The sequence below is a fragment of the Artibeus jamaicensis genome, unplaced genomic scaffold (assembly GCF_021234435.1).
Source record: "Artibeus jamaicensis isolate MK-2021 breed Jamaican fruit bat unplaced genomic scaffold, CSHL_Jam_final contig_432, whole genome shotgun sequence".
NCBI lineage: Eukaryota > Metazoa > Chordata > Mammalia > Chiroptera > Phyllostomidae > Artibeus > Artibeus jamaicensis.
Window position 1 is genome coordinate 13,333,047 of NW_026521828.1, and position 21,961 is coordinate 13,355,007.

Consider the following 21,961-nt stretch of genomic DNA (forward strand, 5'->3'; position numbering starts at 1 on the left):
CACATTTTGGGGAGCTCCTACCACATGCCAGATACTGTGAAAGGCATGGGGGATAATGGGGAGGGGCACCCAGACTGAGAAAGGAGCCTGGACCAATGGACCAGAAGTGGTGTGCACTGGAATTGGGGGCTACAGGTGCAGAGTGGGCTGTAGACTGAACAGGTGCTGGAGGGGGAATTTGAGAGGGGTTTTCACGCAATGAACTAGAAGGGGAGAGCTGGGCTGGGGAACAAGAAGCACAGGAGACAGCATGTGGTACGTGGAGTACTGAAGCTGGTCCAGCCTCGGACCCACGGGCCGTGCAGCTCTGATTCTGACATCAGGGAGAGATCCGAAAGCAGCTAAGAATCCTCTCCTATACCAACCTCAGCTTTCAAAATTCCAAAAATACAGTGCACTTGGAGTTTCATCCAACCCTCTCTGCGGCCTATTTATGCTTTCAGCAGATTGCTCCTTTTATGGGCTGTTGAGTGTTTGGTCCAGAGCCCAGACTCTGGAGTAGTATTGGCAGGGTTCATTTCCCACTATTAGCTATGTGGCCTTGGGCAAATTGCTTAACCTCTCTGTGCCTCGGCATCCTGTCAAATATGGATAATAATAAAACTTTCTCTGTGGGTTGTTTCAGGAGTCAGTGAGATCATGCACAGAAGGTGCTCCAAACAGGTACACAGTTAGCACCCACGGGGAAGCGGCTGCTAAAAGTGGTGGGAATCACAGAAACACCGGCAGGGCACATTTACTCCTGACCGTGCAGGAGGGTCCTTGTCTCTGCCACCAACATCTACTCTGGCCCCGGGAACAGCCCGGAGTTTTGCCATTTCCCCAGCAGAGCCTCCTCTGCTTCTGCACTCCAGAGCCTGGGAATGACCTGGAGTCCCAGTGCTACCCTTGCTTTCAAGGGCTGGCTCCACTAAAGGAAGGAGAGCGGGCATGGGAGAGATCCACAAGGTCCCCACAGCCTCCTCCTGAGCACCTCAGGGACTGTTTGGAAGGCCCAACCTCCCTCCAAGCCCCTGCAAAAGAGGGCTGAAGGGGTGCAAGGCTATCCCCCAGAGGTGCCCAGTCCTAGAGGTCTTACCTGAGCCAAGCTGCCCTCTGCCCTCTGTAACACTTGTTCTGCAAGGTCCCTCTGGAGAGCCACAAATGTGTGCAGAATCTGGCCCAGCCACTGCCTGGCCAGCTGGTTAAACTGCGGGAGCTCAGCCACCAGCAGGGAATTGAGCGCCTGGTATGTATGGCGGGCCTCCTCCTCCTCATAGGTCACGCTGCCCACCTCCAGCAGCTTCTCTTCCAGGCGCTCAAAGTCCAGTAGTTTGTCCAGACGCTTCTTGATCAGGTTCTGAGGGCCAGCTAGGGCTTTGGCCAGGTTGCATAGTGGCTGCCACACCAGGCCTTCCAGCCGCTGCTTCTGTGGGGAGAGGTTAGCTTGGGAGTCCAGGAAAGAGGTGGCAGCCAGTAGGCAGTGGGAAAGGGGGCTATGGAGGTAGGCAGGCCTGGGTTGCAGTCCGACCCTCACTGACTAGTTATGACCTCTAGCAGGCTACCTAACCTTTCTGGGCCTCGATGTGCCCATCTGAAAAATAGGGAGAGTCCAGGTAATGAGATTAACAGAACTCCTAGAACAGGATAGGTCATTTCATATGTCACTTCTTAATATCTTTACTGTGCACAGATCTTGAAAAAGGTTTTGTACACAGTGGTGGTCAAAAACATAGACTTTAGGGCTCAGATTCAAGCTTGCCACTGACCATCTGAATAACATGGGCGGTCACCCCTCTGAGCCTCAGCTCTCATTTGCCAAATGGGGCTATAAATAGTATCTGCCCTGTAAGCCATGTTGTGAGGATTAAATGAGGTGAAGACTGTGAAGGGCTCAGCTCGGTGCCTGGCAGACAGTGAGGCTCAGCAAACATTAGCTGGGGCTATATGTATCAGTGAAACATGCTAATAATAACCTCTGCCTGCTGACTACCAGGGTGGTCCTGGACGTGACAACCGCGTGAAGGGCCTGACGTCTAAACATTATCTGTATAGGTCCTGTCACCTGCCCGACAAAGGGAGAAGGAAAAATTCCACTCACAAACTCGGGGAAGGCCTGGAGCTGCAGGTTTCTCGCCAGGTTGCAATATTGCCCCACAGGCCCCTCAGGAATGTCCAGGTCATATTCCTGAGGCCGGAAGCGCAGGAAAGCCTGGACCAGGGCAAATGAGGGACAGAAAGCCACAGTCTGTCACAGCCACCTCGCCCCTGCATCCCGTCTGCACACGGCCTGTTCCGCCCTCAGACGACTTGGCTGACTGAAAAGTTCTTCCTGACTAAGCTGACATCTTCCTCCCTGTTCCAGCACTTCCCCAAATCACACATCTGCATACCTCTCACGATGTTTTTGCCACGTCCATTTCTACATGGTCTATTAATACTTTCCTTTAAATCAGCTAAGTCTTCCTATTTAAATCAATGCATTTATCTACAAGAAAAACACCCCATGACACTACCATAAAGATAAAATGAGTAATAATTGCCACAAATAGGCATGTGAGAATAAGGGCTATAAAAACAAAGTTGTTAAGTTCTGTCTGGACGTCATCACCTGCTGATTGCTCCCAGCCTGAGCCCCGCTATGCCTGCATTAAAGACATGCCAGCCAAAGAGGCTTTTCCTGGCCTCAGAGGTTAACAGAGAAAATCACTTTGTCCCTGTGGGATTCCATGTTCTGTCATCTAAACCCTGCATCTAGGGGAACACAGCCTGAAAGCTTCCAAATATTCATCCTCCTGCGCAAAGCCCGACATGTCTCTCCCATGCCTCTGGGTTCTCTCTCTCCAGCCCTGAGTGATTTCCCCTTCCAGCTGCCTGTGCCGGTCAGATCCTTCCCCTGGGGAGCCCGGGATGAAGCAGGAGCAAGCAGGGCGACCTGCCCGCTCAGAGGAGTGTGCAACGGCCACCTCCCTCCTTGTATACACACTTCCGACAACGCCACCCCAAGTGCTGTCATCCAAACAGCCCATTATCGTATGACCGAGTTGGTTTGTGCAAACGGACATGACGGAGAACCAAACCACGTAAGAGGGATGAAGTAGACGGGATGAGTCAGCATCGATGACAAGAACAGGGGGGGAGTTTGGCACAAGGCAAGTGACATGCTGGATGGGAGTGCAGCCTGCCGTTCCAGTGGGCTGAGTTCGGCTTATAGAAATACATTTCCTTGGGACTGAATAACATTTCCATTTCCATTTAATTAAATTTCTAGTTAATTAGTTGCTCACATGAACCCATCTTGAGATTTCACCTAAAAGTCTGAATTTCCAGGTTTCTTTTCTTCCTTAAAGTCAGAAGTGGCCGCACTGGGCTCAAAGCAGCCACTCTCCCGAGTCAAGTACTAACCGTCCCTGTAGCTTTTACTCATTCACTCATTCATTCATTCATTCCATCACTCAAGTTCCAAATATTATTGCTGTTTATTTAGCTACCAAAAAGTCCCATGAACAGACACGAGGCTTTATACACATGCACATTTCACTCAGTGGGTGGCCCCTTTGTGCACCTGAGTTTGTCACCTGCTCTGGGTGCCAGTCTGGCAGGGTCCTTCTGAGGACTCTGACCTCAACCCCTGAGAGCTCAGTGGGCTCAGAAGCTGCCCAGTGACCTGTGGGCTATGCAGTACTTGCCTGTGGGTCCTCATCCAGCCCGTGGGTGACCCCCTCCCTTTGGTTCCTGCAGCTGGTACCTTTACCAGCCTGTCAGATGAGCCTGCTTGCCTCCTGCCCAGGAAACCAACTTTGCCTCACCCATGATGAACTTCAGGGTCCTCACCTCCAGATTGTGCAGGTAAGTAGCCACGTTGTTCTTCAGCTCAGTCACACACAGTGACACCCAGTGGAACTTCTCTTCTAAGTCATCAAATTCCTTGTCTTCCGTCTGAGAGTAAAGTTATGCTTGTGAGGGCCGAGAATATCCACATGGGGGCAGTGTACACCACGTAGCTGCATCCCCAAGTCTTCAGTGAGGACCACCTTTCCACAGCCCGGCCCATCAGAGCCAGTTCCTCCAGCCTCAAAGCTGAGTCGGACAGTTAGAGGCAGTGAGTGTGGTTTAGTGGTTTTGTATTCAGACCACGGGATCAAACATACAAGCATAAAAGTCCTGGTTCACTTGCTTCCAAGCTGTGTGACCTTGGGCAAGTGTTTTACCCTCTGGGTTTCTCATATGCAAGGTGGTTACAGTAGGAACACCTACTTCATTGTGTGGATCAAGTGCCGCCTGGTTCAAAGTGAGTACTTGATCAACCTCAGCTGCTACTGGTAGCCATCACAGCTGGTCCCATGCCCAGACCCAGAGATTAGCTCTCCTGTCTGTGTCAGGAGGCCCCAGAGAGAGGAGCACAAGGTGCAGTGGAGAAAGCCCTGTGCAGGCTCCTCAGAATCGTGTGGGGTGCCCGTGCTGCCTATACCTGGCTATCGATGCTGCAAGTCACTTCCCTCCCTTAGCCTCCATTTTCTCAGCTCTGAGAGCCACCTAAGCCCCTCGCCCCACCCACTGCACAGTCTGGCTTGCCCCTTGGCATGGCTAGGGTGTGACCCTTCCTCCTGCCCATGCTCACCTTGGGCACGAGCCCCGCCTCCTGCTTTAGCAGCTGGCTCAGCCGTGTGGTTTTCTTGGAGAGGGGGTGTGTGTTTATTCGAGCCAGCCGCTCCCGGAGGGTCAGCTGCTCCACCTTGGTGTACTTGGAGGCTGCACCAACAGAGAGGGATGGTGTGGGATGGAAGGTGACCCAGGGAAGTAAGGATCCAACCCTCCTGGCAAGGCACGTGAGTGGGGGGACCTCTTCTCACACATCAGGGCCTCACCCATTCGAAGGGTGGTGTGTCAGAGAAGACAAGCACGGGGCTGAACCCCGTGTGTGAACACTCTTCGGTGTGAGCCCTGGCTGAACAGCCTGCTTGACTTTGGCAATCACCGCCTCTTGGGTCTCAGTTTCCTTATCTGTAAATGAGGCCAGCCAACTCACAGGGTGGCTGGAAAGATCACCTAAGATGATGGGTCGGGACCTACTTTCTAAAAAAGAACCCAAGTGAGAGGTGATTTACCTGAGGTTCCTCAGTCACTGTCAGCCTGACCAAACTGGGACCATACTTGTCCACTCCTGGCTCAGGGTTTTCTACAGACGGCCTGACCCCAGGACTGAGTGTGAACCTGGCTCTGTTCCATACCAGCTCTGTGGCCTGGAGCACAGGACTAAAGCTCTGTTTACCCAACTGTGAAATAGAACTAACAGTACCAACCTCAGAGGGCCACTGTAAGGATCAAACAAGATAATAAATGAAAAACTTATCAGAGTTAGCCCTTAGCAAACATTAGCTAAATTTCATTGTTATACAGCCTTGGTTGTGCACATGAGTTTCCCTGTCCTTGGGACACTGGTTCATTTTTCAGACCTTTCTGTTTTAACAACCTGAGAGGCAGGATCCCCACTTACCCTCCTCTCTGCTCAGGTATATACGAAGCCCTTTCCTCTCATCCCCAACCCCTACCTCCATATTCATTTATCCTCCAAAGTACAGCAGCCATGTTGTTTGAATGGTGATTTTACTTTAGTCCAAGGGATGCACGCCACAGTGATTGGTTCAAAGAAAAGTACATAACTCAGGCCTAAGCCAATCAGCTCACGGCATTCCCCTAATCAAAGTTCAGAGTAAGCACATCACCCAACTGGGTCCTGTCAGAGTGAAGCTCCAGTTTAATTTTTATGGCTCAGAGGAGAAAGGCCCTGTTTTATCTTCGAGAGTGTGGTATGCCGAGGTGCATCTTAGAACAGCCAGCCTGAAGATAAAGGTGACACAGTAAAGATCGTAGAGAAGAGACTTATAGGGAAACTGAGCCAGCACCCTGATCAAACCCTACCTAAGACCACTTACCTCTGGACTTATGGGTCCATGACTTCCTACATGCCCTTTATTGGCGAAGCCACTCTGAGATGAGTTTTTGTAACTAGAAGTATGCTCACTGCTGTGTCCTCTAAATTGCCCAAGTCCTTACCCACTTCCTTGCGCCTCTTGTACTCATTGATGTTGATGTTCACAGCCTGGAGGGCCGAGGTCGCCCTCTGGAGAACAGGATAGGCACTGGCATCAGGGAGTGTGTTCTCCAGAATTTTCTGCAGCAGCAGTTGGTACTTGGTAATCCTCTGCAGAGGGATGACCAGTAAGAAACTGAGGCCTGAGGGTCCAGCTTGTGGCCTGAGGGAGAAGGCTGGAATTAGGCAGGCAAAGCCTGCCCTTGGGGGCTCCAGGGAGCCCGGGCTTCTAGTTCCAGCTCAGCCACTCAGCTCCCTGAGTGTTCTCCAGCCAGTCACTTCCTTCTGTGGTTCTGAGTTTCCTCGCCTGTCATTCGTGAGTTCTAGAAGTTGGATGGATGCTGCTAGGTCTCATCTTACACCTGTTCTGGGCCTTGGTTCCCCACCTGTTCCAAATCTGAGGGCCAGTGCTCGGCCCTCAGTTCCCTCGCTCACTCAGCAACAAACCCAGAGGACCACTCCCTCTCTCTGGAAACACTTTCTTCTTTTGGCCCCAGAGATGCCTTCTGTCCTTCTTATACTCCACATCACTGTCTTGGCCAACTTTGCAGGGCTCCCTCCCATGCTGGGGGGGTCTGGGGCCTCCTCTCCTCCCTGTCCACCCACTCTCATACCTACTTCACTTAGTCCTAAGGCTTTAAACACAGCCCGAACCAGATCTTTGCTTTCTACTTGTGTTCGGAGCTCCGGACTCACATGGTCAACTGCCTACCAAACATCTCCACTCGGATGTGTCCCAAGCACAGTTCTCCAGATGGGGCAGCCACAGGGCATTTCACTGAATAAAATGGTTCTGCTGCTTTAAAAAAGAAAAGCTTTTCAAATGACAGGAGCTTAATGTCTGGAGATGCACTTGAAGTATTTAAAGGAAAAAAGTCATAACAGTTGTATTTTCTTTTAAACGGTTCAGCATAAAAATCGATGAAGCAAACAGCAAAAGATTAACACTGGTTCATATCAGGTGGTGAGTATGTAAGTGTTCACTGCATCCTTTTTTTCTATAGGTTTGAAATTTTCATTAAAAAAGTAAAAAAAATAAAAAGCATACAGAAACTAATGGTGTCAGGGTCTCTTCCAGATGTGCCAGTTATGAATGGGTGACTATTTCTCCGATCCCCTTCATGATGACAACTGGTATTTGCAGAGGGAGTGTGCAAGTAGGTGGCACCTAGGACATGTAGGGTCTCTCCAACAGTTGTTCATTCATCATGACCAGTAGCCCTCAGGCCTGGCTTTTGAGAAACCCACAAGGGTCCAAGTCTCCACAAAGACTCACAAACGCTGCTCAAGACCGTTCTCTTCCCACCTCTCTATGGTACCCTACGCTCTTGCTCTTTGCCTCAGGAAAAATCTCCAGACCAAATGGTCAGGAAAGATCAGCTATGAGGCTAAAAATAGGCAGAGCAGGTGGGAGTGCCATCCCGAGCTGCAGGGAGTGAGGCGGCAGGGCTGCAATCCGACCGTCAGGACACACCTACGCCGACCATCTGCCCTTCCTAGTGCCTGGCTGACCATGGCAGGGGAGGTGGATGCAACTGCCAGGTATTGGCAAAACTCTGTCCTCTGGGCTTACTTTCCATAGGAACAGGCCAACTGCCTCCTGGGGACAACTGTCACCTCACAAATCAGAGGGCAGGGGCTCTTCAAACAGATAATCACATTTCTTCTCCATAATTATCAAGGCATCACACTACAGAGTGACAGCAGACTGTGACACATACAGCTTTTCTCGTGTAATCTGGAGAAAAATTTGCATGCAGCCTTTCGGATAGGTAACAAAAATGACAACATAATACCTGAGCTAGAGGAATGCAGGGAAGCAGGCCCGTTGGTGGGAGAATCGACTGGTGAGATGGCTTAGAAAAGCAGTTTGGCAGCATATGAAGTGCTCATCCCTTTGTTCCATCAATCCGACCCCAGTCATCTATCCTCAGAAACATCACCTCAACCAAAGCAAGGTGGAAACTATTCAGCAACTATATTTACGACAGTAAAATACTGGCAACAAACCAAATTACCAACAGGGTAATGGTTAAACCATAAACCTGCCCTGGAAAAGAACTCTGTAGCTATTAAATAACTATTTGAATTTGCTTGTGCATGCATAAAGGAACTCTGCAAAGATCCATAAAAAAATTTAAAGTGGCTGCATTAACTTTGGGATGAGAGTTGTAATTGAATGGGTCAAGAGGCAGCGTTGAGGAGATTTTCCTTTTTTACTGTATAAATTTGGATGTTTTAAACATTTCAAACCATGTAACTATATTACCCATTCAAAACTGTAATTAGATTTTTTGTAATTTAAGAATTTATTCATTTATTTTTAGAGAGGAGGAAGGGAGGGAGAAAGAGAGGGAGAGAAACAGCAAATGTGTGGTTGCCCCTCACACTCCCCCCCAAATGGGGACCCGGCCCACAACCCAGGCATGTGCGCTGACCAGAAATTGAACCAGCGACCTTTCAGTTCACAGGGCTGCACTCAATCCACTGAGTCACACAAGCTAAGGCTAAAAATTTTTTTCTCTACACATCTCTACCTGAGGCTTCCATCCACTGGTGTCAGCTCTGGCTGTGTTGCCACCCAGGGCCGTTCTGATCCTTTTCCATGGGGCAGGACGGCAGCCACCTGCAGAGAGGCCTCCCCAGGTGATACACACCTGCTTCCCAACACTGTTGTCACAGCATGTGGCCCCCCCAACCTCACTGCCATTCCTATGGGAGTCGTGAAAGCTGTACACCAAATGTTTCTGGTTTCCCACTTCCTGACTCAGGGCAAGACAGCACACCCTGCCTCCCAGTATTTGGATAAAGCTACTGGATTAGTACTGGCCCATGAATTGTGGGAAGCAATAGCTATCATTTCCAAGCTGGAGCATTTGGTTACCAGTGTTGAACCCTCCAGAGCTCTTTTTCCTTTTGCCCCAATTACTGGCAATATTCCAGACAGGGACTGCCACCAACTTGGGTCGCAGAGTGAGGATGATGAAAAGAGCCCCAAGCCACCCCACAATGGAGCAAAGGAAGGTGTAAGCCTTTTTGGTTTGAAGCCACTGAGAATTGGGAGTGTTTGTGTCTGTAGCCTGACTGAGACACTCTGGAAGTGGTGCGAGCATCACCAAATGGAGGTGAGGCCTTAACAGTCCATGACCTTGGGATCACTGCAGCAGGAACAAATGCCCACTGGTCTTTCTACTCACACCACGGCCTCAATGATGCTCTGGATCTGCCGCTGCAGCTCTGGCTCCCGCCGATACGACTCCACCAGCAGCAAGGCCTGGTCGTAATTGGCACAGTAGACCTGATAGGCTCGCTCCAACTCCTCTTGGAATTCCAGGAATAAGTTACCTGACAGTGAAAAAGCAACAAGGAGCTCACAAAGGCATGTCTGTCTGTCCCTTTGCTTGGGATGGGGAGGTAATGAGTGAGACAACTGCCAGCGTGACCACCTTTGTCACCTTGGGCAAGGTGCCTCATCTCCCTGGGTTTCCATTTGTCTCATTTGACTTCCACAAGCATGCTGTAAGGATCGGTGGCAGAATGCGACAGAGCTCAGGCTGACGCACTGAGGACTTGATAAATGGTAGTTATAATTACAGCAACAATATTGGTAATGCTCATATTTTACAGTGCTTTACAGTTGACAAAACACACCCATGTTGTACCTTTACAATGACCATGTATGGCAAGCACAGCCACTGACGCCCAGTTTGCAAAGACGCACTGTAACACAGCCCAGGAAGTGACGGCACGGCCGGTCTTCAGACTTGGGGAGGAAGAGGGCCAGATTTCCAGTCAACCCTTTCCCAGCTGCGCAGCCTGGGCTAGCCTTTGACCCCTCCAACCCTGCATGTTCTCATCTATAGTTTGGAATAAAAATACTACTCACTTCCAAGTGTTTTTTCTTTTGATGAGGATTAAGTGAAATAATACATGTAAAGCATTTGACACAAACTTCATTCATCAAATATTTACCAACTGCTCATTTATTGACTATATGCCACACACTCTTCTAGGCTCTGTGAACAGAACAAAATCCCCATCTCACGGGACTTATACTCTGTGGGGGAAGTGGACAGTAAGTAAATATAGTCCATATGCTAGGTAGAGATGAGTATCATGAACTAAGACAAAGGCAGAAAAAGAGTTAGAGAGTGGCAGATCTATTTAGGGAAGGCTTCTGTGAAAAATGTTTACCAGAGACCAGAAGTCCCTAGCCCTGGGAATATCTAGGGGAGGGCAGCATACCGGGCTCAGGGAAGAACAGATACAAAGGTCTGAAGGCAGGTGAGCACTGGGCATGCGGGTAAGAGCAAGAAGGCGACTGTGCCTGCAGTAGAGTGAGCAAGGGCACAGCGCTGACCAAATAAACAGGAAACTGAAGCCAGATCATGGAGGGCTTTGAAGGAAAGAAGGAAGGAAGGTGGAGTAAGGTGTTTGGATTTTATTCTAATGGTGGCAGGTAGCAACTAGAGGGTTTTGAGCAGAGGTGACATGATCTGGTTTCTGTTTTAAAAGGATCACTACAGTGCTCAATTTTAGCAGCTCTTACACCAAAATTAGAACAGTATAGACAAGATTAGCATGGCCACTGTGCAGGAATAACATGCAAATTTGTAATGCATTCCATATATTTAAATCACAAACTTATGAGACTGGCTATCTGTAGGGGGGGAAGGAACAGGTCGGAAAGGATGAGGAAATGGGATAGGGTGGTAAGAATGAGAGGTAATGCTTTGCTGAATACCCTTCTGTATAGCTCTTACTCTTAGAACCATGAAACGTTTCACACATTTCCAGTATATAGATAGATATATAGATATAGATGTGTGTGTATACATATATGTTTGTGTGTGTGTATATATACACAAATTTGTATATACAAGGTCTGTCCAGAAAAAGTCCAGCTATTGTTAATATAACAAGAATGGTTTGCGCGACATCGATGTAACCTGACACCCAAGGAGAGTGGAGTGGAATGCGCATGCGTGAACAATGACCACTTCACTGTACTAATCAGTGGGGGTGGTAGACACTGTTGAGTGAGTATGTGTACTGTGTGGCCTTACTTTCAAAATGACTGAGCGAGTAGTGCAACGAATCTACATTAAATTTTGTGTTAAGCTTGAACATTCCTCTGCAGAATCTACATCAAATTTTGTATTAAGCTTGAACATTCCTCAGCAGAACAATCCTTTGGAGGATTCAGAGGTCACAGCTATGGGCAACTGGTGATTGGCAGGTTCGTCATGACAACATGCCCACTCACGTATCACATCTCATGCAGAGTTTTTTTGTGAACCATCAAATCACCCCGCTGACTCAACTTCCCTACAGCCCAGACTTGGTGCCCTGTGACTTCTGGCTTTTCCCAAAACTAAAATCACCTTTGAAAGGGAAGAGAGTTCAGACCATTGATGAGATTCAGGAAAATATGATGGGACAACTGATGATGACTGGGAGAACTGTGTGAGGTCCCAAGGTGTCTACTTTAAAAAAGACTGAGGAGTCATTGTCTTATGTACACTGTTTCTTGTACCTTGTATTTTCTCAATTAATGTCTCTATTTTTCATAGTACTTGGCTGTATACCTTCTGGACAGACCATATGTGTGTGTGTTTATGTACATATATATACACATTTATGTCATACAAATATATAATATATATATGTGATATATAAATGTAACTAAGGCCAACCAGGTGTGGAGGGATAACCCCAAATGGAATACAAGCAATAGAAATTTATTACAAACAAAACATAATCACAGTAAAGAGTGTGGCGAGGAAATTACAAACAAAGGACCTGTTTTTCACAGTGACACTCTTAGTAATAATGAAACTTCTTATGTGTTTGCTAACTTTGAATGACTAAGTAAGTATATCATAAATAATGACAGCCACTTCTTCCTGTCAGAGAGATGTTGCAAATAAGAAAAGGGGGAAGGTTAGAATAAACCTTTCGATGCTGGTGGAATTGGAGGTATCAGTATGAACTCATGGTGTTAAATACATAAATATAGATAAATAGATATAGAAAGAAACATAGATATGTGTATATGCATGTAACAGCATATAAACATGTACTTCCTAGCTCTACCAGCTGAGAAGGCTTAGGAGCCATGACACCCCAGGAGCAGTGATCACACCAGAGGCTGGAACCTGGTGTCTAAAGACCATTCTCCAAAGACAGGAGCCAGAGCTCCAAGGAGGAATGGCTGGTTCTAGGGATGAGGTAGGGAAAATAGAAGATGATCCTGAAACATCCTGTGGTGTCAGAAAGTGAGGAAGTACTAAAAAAATGTTAGAGGTGCATTGAAAGGACACAGGAGCCAACTTGAAGGAACTCACCATAGCTGAAGTTGGCACAATTTGAGCAAGAAAATAAATCATGATAGTACTAATTTCTTCCTCACAGAATAAAGTAAAAATCCATGAGTCCATATTGATATAAACAAATAACTGAAGAAAAATGAATGGAGAGAAAGGACAGTTCTTTCTTTTTTAAAAAAAATATTTATTTATTTATTTGTCTTTAGAGGGGAAGGAGAGAGGGAGAGAAACATCAATGTATGGTTGCCTCTAGTGCGTCCCCTGCTGGGAACTGGCCTGCAGGGAACTCGCTTGCAACCCAGGCATGTGCCCTGACTGGGAATTGAACTGCAATCCTCTGGTTCGCAGGCCTTTGCTCAATCCACTGAGCTACACCAGCCAGGAGGACAGTTCTTTCTTAAAAGATAACTTTAATTAATAAATGTAAAAGGAGAATAATGGAAATAGAAAATCATAATTAGAATACCAGTAATAATTACTGTAGCAAGAACCATTAATGGCCCTGGCTGGTGTGGCTCAGTGAATTGAGCACGGGCCTGTGAACCAAACAACTGTAGTTTGATTCCCAGTCAGGGCACATGCCTGGGTTGCAGGCCGGTTCCCAGCAGGGGATGCACAAGAGGCAACCATACATTGATATTTCTCTCCCTCTCTCCTTCCCTTCCTCTCTAAAGATAAATAAATAAAAAGTCTTAAAAAATCACTAAAAATAATTTTTTAAAAAGAACCATTAATGGATGTTAAAATTGACTAAAGTTTGAAAAGAAACAGAACATTGGCATAATGCTGAAGTTTTTCTCCACAAGTATTTATTAATTACAAAGGGGAAAAAAGTAACATTACAGTGGAAAATCTAGCAGATACCACCTTCTATCAGCTATGTGATCAAAGTTATCACTATTCTAAGTAGTAATGTGTAGTATAATCATGTGATATGATGCACTGAGAACATGACATTGACTGTGATATGCCTGCCAAAAGTGTATAACCTTAACTTAATAATTATAATTTTATAAATCATATAGAATGTTATAAAATACAAAATTTGTATTATAGCACAGATATGTAAAATATGAATTGTATATGTAAACTTTTACAAAATATATAAAATAATTTTAGTTTTAATAACTAAAAACTTCAAATTGAGGAATTTTCTATTAACTTAAACTCTTCAGAAGAATTGTAGTGACTAAAGACAAAAAGAGACTAAAGAACTGTAACAGACAGAAGAAAACTAAGGGAACATGACAATTAAATAAAATGTGATGCCCTAGACTGGATCTTGGATCCTGGATCAGAAAAAAAAAAAACGTTAACAGAAACACTGATAAAATCTGAGAAAGGTCTGTAGTGTTAACAGTGTTAATTCCGCTCTTTCAATAAGTGTACTATGGATAGGTAAGACATCAAAGTTAGGGGAAGCTACATGAAGGATATATAGGAGCTTTTGTATTATTTTGCAACTTTTTAAGTCTAAAATTATGTCACGATAAAAAGTGTAAGAAGAACCTTGGAGACATCATGCAAAGTGGAGAAAGCCGGACACGGAAGACGAGGCAGCAGGCAGGGCTCCCCTGATAGGAGGCTCCCGGCGGCCCGGACACATGGAAACAAGAAGCAGCGTGGCCGCGACCAGGGGCTGCGTGGGTGGGCGTTTTCAGCTGAGGACGAGGCAGCAGTGGTATAACAAGGTGGACTGCTTACTGTCACTAAATGTACGCTTAAAAGTATTATGATGGTACATTTTATAAGTTACGTATATTCTACCACAAAAAGTTTTAAATAGTTTTTTAAAACACTGCACACTAAGGTTATAACAGCCTTATTCACAACTGCCAGATCTTAGAAGCAACCTGTTGTCCTTCAGTGGGTGAATGGACAAACTGCACCACATCCATGGTGATTATAAAAAACGAAATGAGGTATTGAGTCAGGAAAAGACATGGAGAAACCCTAAGTGCATATTACTAGATGAAAGAAGCCACTCCTAAAAGGCCACACACCATATGATTTCAGCAACATGACATATGGAAAAGGCAAACTATGGAGACAGGAAAGGATCCCTGGTTTCCAGGAGTTGGAGGATGAAGGGGGTCAGGAGGCAGGACACAGAGAGTTTTTAGAGCATGACATTGTATCAGTCTAAGTGCACGGAGCTGTACAGCGCAAAGAGTGGGCCCAATGCACATTATGGATTTCAGCCACTAATATATTAATATTCATTCACCAATTATAATAAGTATGCCATGCTAATGTAAGATATTCAGAACAGGAAAAACTCTGCATGTAGGGAAGAAGTATATGAGAGTTCTCTGTATACTTCCTACCTAATTTTTCTATAAACCTAAAGTATTCTAAAAATAGTCTATTAGCGCTACACTATGTGGAGGCTCAGCTGGGATCAAGAGTGGTAAATGGAAGAGCTTTTAGAAGCTGCTACAAATACCCAAGCAAGAGTATTTGGTTGTCCATATGGGGGGAGTGGTGAGGGTGAAGAGAAATGTATTGACCATACAGGGCAGGTGGAGAGCCCTGGACCACAGGAAGCCGAGCTGACCCCCATGCCTGCCAAAGCTATGGGCTGGACCTCTTCCCTGGACCGAGCCCCCCTTGGGACAATTGATGGAACCCAGACCAGCGAGGTCCAGCCTCCTACAGCAGCATTACAGCCCAGGACCAAACTGCCACCCCAGTGCTGGCCCAGTGACTCCTCAGAGGGAGCTCCCTCAGCAGGAAAGGTCACCCAAAACTACAGGTAGGAGGATCGGTGTGTCAGGGAGAGCCACCAACTGCGGAGATGACCTCCACCGAGACACAACTTGGGTGTAGCCATGAAACCTACGGCAGGTGCCATCTTCTCTTCAACATGGGCGCCTCCATGGGAATGTGGGTGAGGTCAAAGGCACCGCATCACACCACTATGGCCAGGGATGGGAGTGTGTCTGTAACTGGAGGGCAAAGGAAGGCGCACCCCCATAGAGCAGAAATGTCCAAAAAGGCAGGAATTCCCTGGGACAAGGTAAAGACGTATTTCCTCTTTTCTTGTCTTTCTCCAGTCATAGAGTGGAAAGAAATCATAGCAGAGAAAAAGTTACTCCCTGTATCTAAAGGGCGTTCTACCTCTAGCTGGGATTAGTTACAACGAAGAAAAAGGGAGGCAGAATGGTCAAGAGCTAGGGTTCTAGAGTCTGAAAGATCTGGCTTCAAATCCTCGTTCTCTGTGGTCAAGCTGTGTGGCCCTGGGAAAGTAACTGAACCTCTCTGGGCCTTGGGTTTTCTTTGTAAGATGCAGATAATAATAATCAATAGGTAATGGTGTCATGGGAATGAAGAGGGCTACTACATGTTAAGTACTCCTGCGCTCGATGGGTTGGACTAGATATTATTTGAGGGTCCTGCCAGCTGAGACCAGCTGTTTCAGGGATCCCAAACGCAGTCCTCCACTGAGCTGCATTTTTCTGAAACTCTGGACATGGTTCTGCAATGACCACATGCTGAGAACAACTCCACAGGAATCCAAGGCTGACAGCTGCCTCGTCTTTTGCTTACCAATTAGCTGCACTTGTTCCTCTTCCCTGGAGTCTGTCTCCTGCAGATCCTGAAGAAGTCTGCTGTTCACCTTGATGATATCATCGGTGTTTGAGAACAGGACATCCAGATCTCCCTGTGGCAGCTGGAAAGAGCAAAGAAGCCAAGAGAGGTTGCTGGGAGGTGAGTAGAGGGACCAGATTTGCAGGCCTTGAGGACAGTAGAGAACACTCACAACCACAGGGGCCCACTGCTCTTGGAAGGCTGCCCTAGTGGAATGTTTGCAAGGACTTGGAAATGTTATAAGTTAGATGTTTCCATTACTCTACAAGAAGGAAGAAAAAATGGGCACTCAGTCTGGAAGGAAAACTAAGCTGGGGTTTTACCAGCTATCATTTTTCTTCCCTCATTTCCCATCTGTCATAGAAGGCTGGGGAGTCGAACTTCTTTCCAGCTGATATATTTGGCACATATCACCATCACCTTGAGATGTATTCTGGACACCATATCTTATTAACTAAGGTTACCACTGTTAAAAAAGGACACAGGACATCTATTTATGTGCAGGGACATATATGAGAGAGAGAGAGATGACAGATGATTGATAGATAGGGATCGATAGATTGATTGATTCTGGGTACATAACTGTAAAAAAATATCTAGAGTATGATCTTTGTTAAAATAAGTAACAATCGATATTTGCTTATTTAATGCCTACAGAAAAAAAATCCAAAGTTCTGGAGAGTAAAATGTGAGACTTTCACCTTCTACATTACCCACTTCAGTGTTTCATTGCATTCACTCGGGAAACACTGACTGAAGTCCATTCATTGTGTGTCGGGACTGGGACACAGTGAACTAAATGGTCTTTGCTCTCAAGGAACTTCCACATTAGGGAATGCTTGAAATTTTATAGAGAAAACTTGTACTATTTCTGAAATCAGCTGGGGAAAGTTGTAAAAATGAACCCTAAAATAGAAACCCACCATGTACTAACCTCTGCATGCCACGTCCCCCAATAAGACAATGAGAATGTAGGTTGGTTCCAGCAATCTGTTCTAAACTTGATAAAGGGCTATTTTATCCGTTAGCTGACTTAATTCTCTACGGTGATCATCCCTCTCCCCATTTAGCAGATGAACACGCTAAGCCTCCGAAGCCTTGCTGAAGGCTGCATGGCCAGTAAATGGAAGGACAGGGCTTACATCCAGGTGAGGTCCACTGTGACTTTCCCTCCATCAAGCCTGTTCCAAGGATCAGATGTGAGGTCTCAGAACCTAGGACCCACATTTGCCCCAAAACATAGGCTGTGTGTGGCCCCACCCAGGTACCTGCTGCAGGCGGCTCCTGATGTCCGAGGCACAGAGCTGGAGCATATGCAAGTACGAGGCCTCGGTGTCAATGAGCTCCCTGATGGCCAGCCTCTGATGGAGCGAACATCTGTCCTCAGAGACTTGACTTTCTCCATCCGGACTCCCTGTCCTGGAGGATGGCTCATCGGCCCCACGATCGGCCATGTCGGCAGGTTCTGGGGAAGGCAAACGCATCCCAACTCATTTCCAGGAGCTCCACTGGGACATGCTGGTCACTAATCCAAAGCTAACTATTCATGGAGCAGCCTAAAAACATCATTAGCTACATCCACAGTCAAGGTGAACTGTATATTAGCATTTGTGAGTGGTATGTGAACAGCCTTAAAAAGTAGAACACAACTAAGAAAATTGTTGACATTTTAAATTAATTTCCCAGGATTCAGACAATGTGCTTGTCTGGCTTTTCTTCTATTTTTTCCCCCCAGCTCTTGACCCAGATTTCTTTATCTGGTTCAACTGAGTCAGTCTCTCTCTCCCCCCACCCCTCCTGGAGTGGTTCCCTGCCCCGCCCACTACCCCATTTGGGCATACTACCTGTCTCCTTGGCTACTTCCACAGCCTCCAAGATCAGCTTCCCAAATCCAAACCCTCTCCCACCTGCTGCCACCCACACCCATTCATCCTGGAAATGGTTCCAGTTTAAACTTCCTGAAAGAAAGCTCGTGACCATGGTAGTCCATGCTGTGAGATGCCCCTTGCAGCCCAGTGGCCAGTTCCAACCTACACACCCTCCAGTGAAAAGAGAGTTATGTGCTTTTCTCCATTTCTTCGGTCACTTTCTGCCTCTGCTTTTGCACCTGCTGTGCACCGTCCCTCATCCTCTCTCAGGCCACGTGAGCCTCCCAGCTAGATGTATTTTTCTTCTTTATCTCAAAGTTTAAAAAGTGCAAACGGCAATGGACAAGATGGCCTGAAAAACCTTCCCACCAGAAAATATCTAAAAATGGTAGATCAGCTAGAACAAGCTTTCTTTTCACTGCATGGCAGGACTTGCAAGAGATGGAAGGAAATCATCAGGGTCCCCAAACAGAGGGAACTGAAAACCAGAGCAGGAGCAGTTGAGCTGACACAGCTGAAGTGGCCAGAGTGGGCAAGGAAGAGGGCACCGCCCGGCTCAGTGAGCCAGGGACTTCGGCGTTAGTGCCCAGGCAAGATGAGGAGACAAGCTCCTTCGCAGAAAGGGGACCCCCAAGGACTCTGGTGAATTGGTAGAAAAGAAAAAACATTGGCCCCCGCAACCCACAGAGAAGATGACAAAGATGCTCCTTTATCTTGGGTTTGAGTCCTGGTTGAGGGGAAAATTCTCTTCTGAAAATTCATAACAACAGGCCTGCCTTCACTAGGTTTTGGGTTCAAACGGCCTAAAGATAAGAAATTAACAAGAAAAAAATTCTGGACCAATGCTACCAATGCCACTCTGAGTGCCCATAGGACAAATAAAATGTTTCCAGAAGGACACATCCTCACATGGCACTACAACAGACAAGCCCGCTGTGAGGACGAGTTCCAAACCCAAACTGACAGGACCTCCACCGTGAGTGAGCATCCTCAGAAACAACGAAGAGCGGAATTAGACCCCAAGAGCATCAGATAATCAGACACCAAGATAAAATCTATAAAATAAGCAGGGAAAGAAAAGCACATTATATTTTTTAAAGATTTTATTTCTTTTAGAGAGATGGGGAAGGGAGGGAAGAAGAGAAGGAGTGAAACTCAACGTGTGGTTGCCTCTAGTACACCCACATTGGGGGAACTGGCCTGCAACCCAGGCATGTGCCCTGACTGGGAATCAAACCATGATCAGATGCTTTGGTTCGCAGGCCTGCACACAATCCACTGAGTTACACCAGCCAGGGCCAGCACACTATATATTTTTTTTAATTAAGACCTGTATACCCTGGCTGGTGTAACTCAATGGATTGAGTGCAGGCCTGCAAACCAGAGTATTGCGGTTCAATTCCCAGTCAGGGCACGTGCCTGGGTTGCAGGCCAGTTCCCAGCAGGAGACACATGAGAGACAACCACACATTGATGTTTCTCTCCCTCTCTCCTTCCCTTCCCCTCTATAAATAAATAAATAAATAAATAAATAAATAAATAAATAAAACTGTATTTGCTAACTTGCAAAGATGTGCAATAACAACAGTATTTTATTAAAAAAAATTAAGACCTGTATGATTTTTAAAGAACCAAATACAATTCACAAAAATTAAAATTTAGTCTTTGAAATTAATAACTGAGTAGACAGATTCAACAGATATCAAGAAAAGAGAAAGGGGCAGGTAGAGCTGAAGAAATTATCCAGACTGCTAAAAACACAGAAGCAGGGGAACTATAAGAGAGTTTAAGAGATCTGGGTTACTGAACGAAGAGGGGCGTGTATCAGATCTGAGCTCCAGAAGGCAATACTAAAGAGAGGAGAGGCAGTATTTGAAGAGATAAGACCAAGAATTCTCCAGAATTTATAAAATATATGAATTCTTCAATCCAAGAAGTACTAGCCTAGAGTAGGACAAGTTTAAAAAACAAACAACAACAAAAAAACAAAACCCCCACACCTAAACACATTGAAGGAAAAACTGCAGAACCTTGAAGGCCTCAAAAATTTACCTTGTTATGTTCCTGTTCTCAGAAAACTATCAGAGGTTGTGCTCCAACAAAATAAAGAAAGAAATCAAGCAAGAGGAAGACATGGGATCCGGAGATTGGTGATCCAGTTTGGGAGAGGGACTGGGGCAGTCCCCGGGACAGGTGAAGGGAATCCTTGATTTGACTGCTGGCTACAGGCAGATGGCAAGACATCTGGTCTAGATGTACTTCAGTCTGGTCTAGATGTCAACAGTCTGGTCTAGAGTACTTCAGAAGGTACTAGAAGGTCTTGGAAACAGATTTATCATAAAGTAGAGAATATGGTGTTTATTTAGACATAACGACACAGATGATATATGCAAAATTAAGAAGCAAACTGACAAACAAAAACAATTGTTATAACAATTATTTTTTTAGATTTTATTTATTTATCTTTAGAGAGAGGGGAAGGGAGGGAGAAAGAGAGGAAGAGAAACATCAATGTGTGGTTGTCTCTCATGCACGCCCCCTACTGGGGACCTGGCCTGAAACCCAGACATGTGCCCTGACTGGGAATCAAACCGGTGACCTTTAGGTTCGAAGGCCAGCACTCAATCCACTGAGCCACACCAGCTAGGGCAAGAACTTTTTAATAACAAAAAATATAAGTCACTACCTGGATCAGTTATAAATAGTGATCCAGGTCACTACCTGGATCAGTTATAAATAGAATTTAAACACAGAATAATGGAAGTGATCTAATTAATATTACCTGCAACTATACTAAGGGGATAGGGTAATGGGAAGGCCGTGTATGTGTGGTGGAAGGGGTGTAGAAAAAAATAGCCAAATCCTCATCTTCCATAGTAAAAGCCAAAGAACAAAGCCTACCCTGAAAACTCAGCGAGTAGCAGTACACGCATGCTACTTAAAGACATGCAGGTAAATGCCAAAATAACCAGCTAAGAATGACAGAAGTCACTGCCCAGCAGTGGCTGGAGCAGGAAGGAAAGGGAAAAGAACAGATCGTTTCTCACAACAAACACTGCGGAACAATCTGTCCCTGTTTCTCGTACCAAATGTAGAACTACCCACCCCTTTAAATTATCTGCTTTTATATAATAAACCAAATGTAAGAAAAAGTGAGAGTTTCTCGTTTTGCTGGAGATCAATATTAAAAATAAATCATATTCCTATATATGTCCACAACATTTAAAAGTACAATTTAAAGGAAGATAGCAGCATAATAATACAAAAACATAATAAATGAATAATACCCTTTATTTCTTCCTAAATATCTTAATTTAACAAAAGATGTATACTATGACCTTTATAAAGAAAATTATAAAACTTTATTGAAATACATTTAAGAATTACAAGCAGAGATACTGTGTGTTCACGGATAGTGAGAATCAGTATCATAAAGGTGAAAATTCTCCCCAAACTGATGCGATACAATTCCAACAAAACTTGTAACCAGGTGTGTTTGTTTGTTTGAGAACATAATAAAATGACTCTAAAATATGTAAGGAAGAGTAAAAGGCCAATAATGGCTAAGTCCATTCTGGAAAACAAGGCGGGGGGCCTGTCGCATCAGACACTTAGATCTACTTAAAAGCCCTAGTAACTAGGCGGTATGTTACTGACACAGGAGCAAACAGATCAACGGAACAGACCATAATGAACATGGGAATGGCATGTGACATAGTCTCATTATAAGTCAGTGGGAAAAAGTGATCCGCGAGATAATTGGCTTCCCATATAGAAAAATAAACAAAGGCAATTCCACTTCCAAATAAACTCCAGAAACATTAAAGACATAAATGGTAAATGTCTTAATTTTTTAAGACTCTTAAAAATTTAAGACTCTTAAATTCTCCAAAGAAAACACAGGAAAATATTTTTATGCTCCCCAACTGGCAAGGATTCCTTCAATAAGACATAAAATGTACAAACTCCAAAAGAAAAGACTAATAAGACTGTTCAATATAACTACAATAATACTGAAATGTTCTTCTGTGTATAAACCATTCTACAACCCAAAGAAAAGAGATGTCTCAGATCAGAAGATATTTGTAATGAATTTATAA

The 21,961-nt window shown here is 45.5% G+C and overlaps 1 protein-coding gene and 1 non-coding gene across 6 annotated transcripts in view; one reads left to right on the plus strand and one right to left on the minus strand.

Annotated features, from left to right (window-relative positions):
• ARHGEF37 (Rho guanine nucleotide exchange factor 37) overlaps positions 1-21,961 on the minus strand; it is a 40,625-nt gene that overhangs the window by 9,370 nt on the left and 9,294 nt on the right. For all 5 annotated transcript variants that reach the window (XM_053665908.1, XM_053665907.1, XM_053665906.1 and 2 more), the window contains exons 2-9: positions 17,262-17,458; positions 15,952-16,075; positions 9,271-9,418; positions 6,037-6,236; positions 4,601-4,731; positions 3,814-3,918; positions 2,081-2,191; positions 1,079-1,408 (exon numbers count right to left, since the gene is read on the minus strand). In XM_053665908.1, the coding sequence (XP_053521883.1) occupies positions 1,079-1,408; positions 2,081-2,191; positions 3,814-3,918; positions 4,601-4,731; positions 6,037-6,236; positions 9,271-9,418; positions 15,952-16,075; positions 17,262-17,447 (1,335 nt within the window). In that variant the 5' untranslated portion in view covers positions 17,448-17,458. The remainder of the gene's footprint in view (positions 1-1,078; positions 1,409-2,080; positions 2,192-3,813; positions 3,919-4,600; positions 4,732-6,036; positions 6,237-9,270; positions 9,419-15,951; positions 16,076-17,261; positions 17,459-21,961) is intronic.
• Positions 10,599-10,706, plus strand: LOC119061414 (U6 spliceosomal RNA). Its single transcript, XR_005084774.2, has one exon. It is a non-coding gene; the product is annotated as a U6 spliceosomal RNA (small nuclear RNA).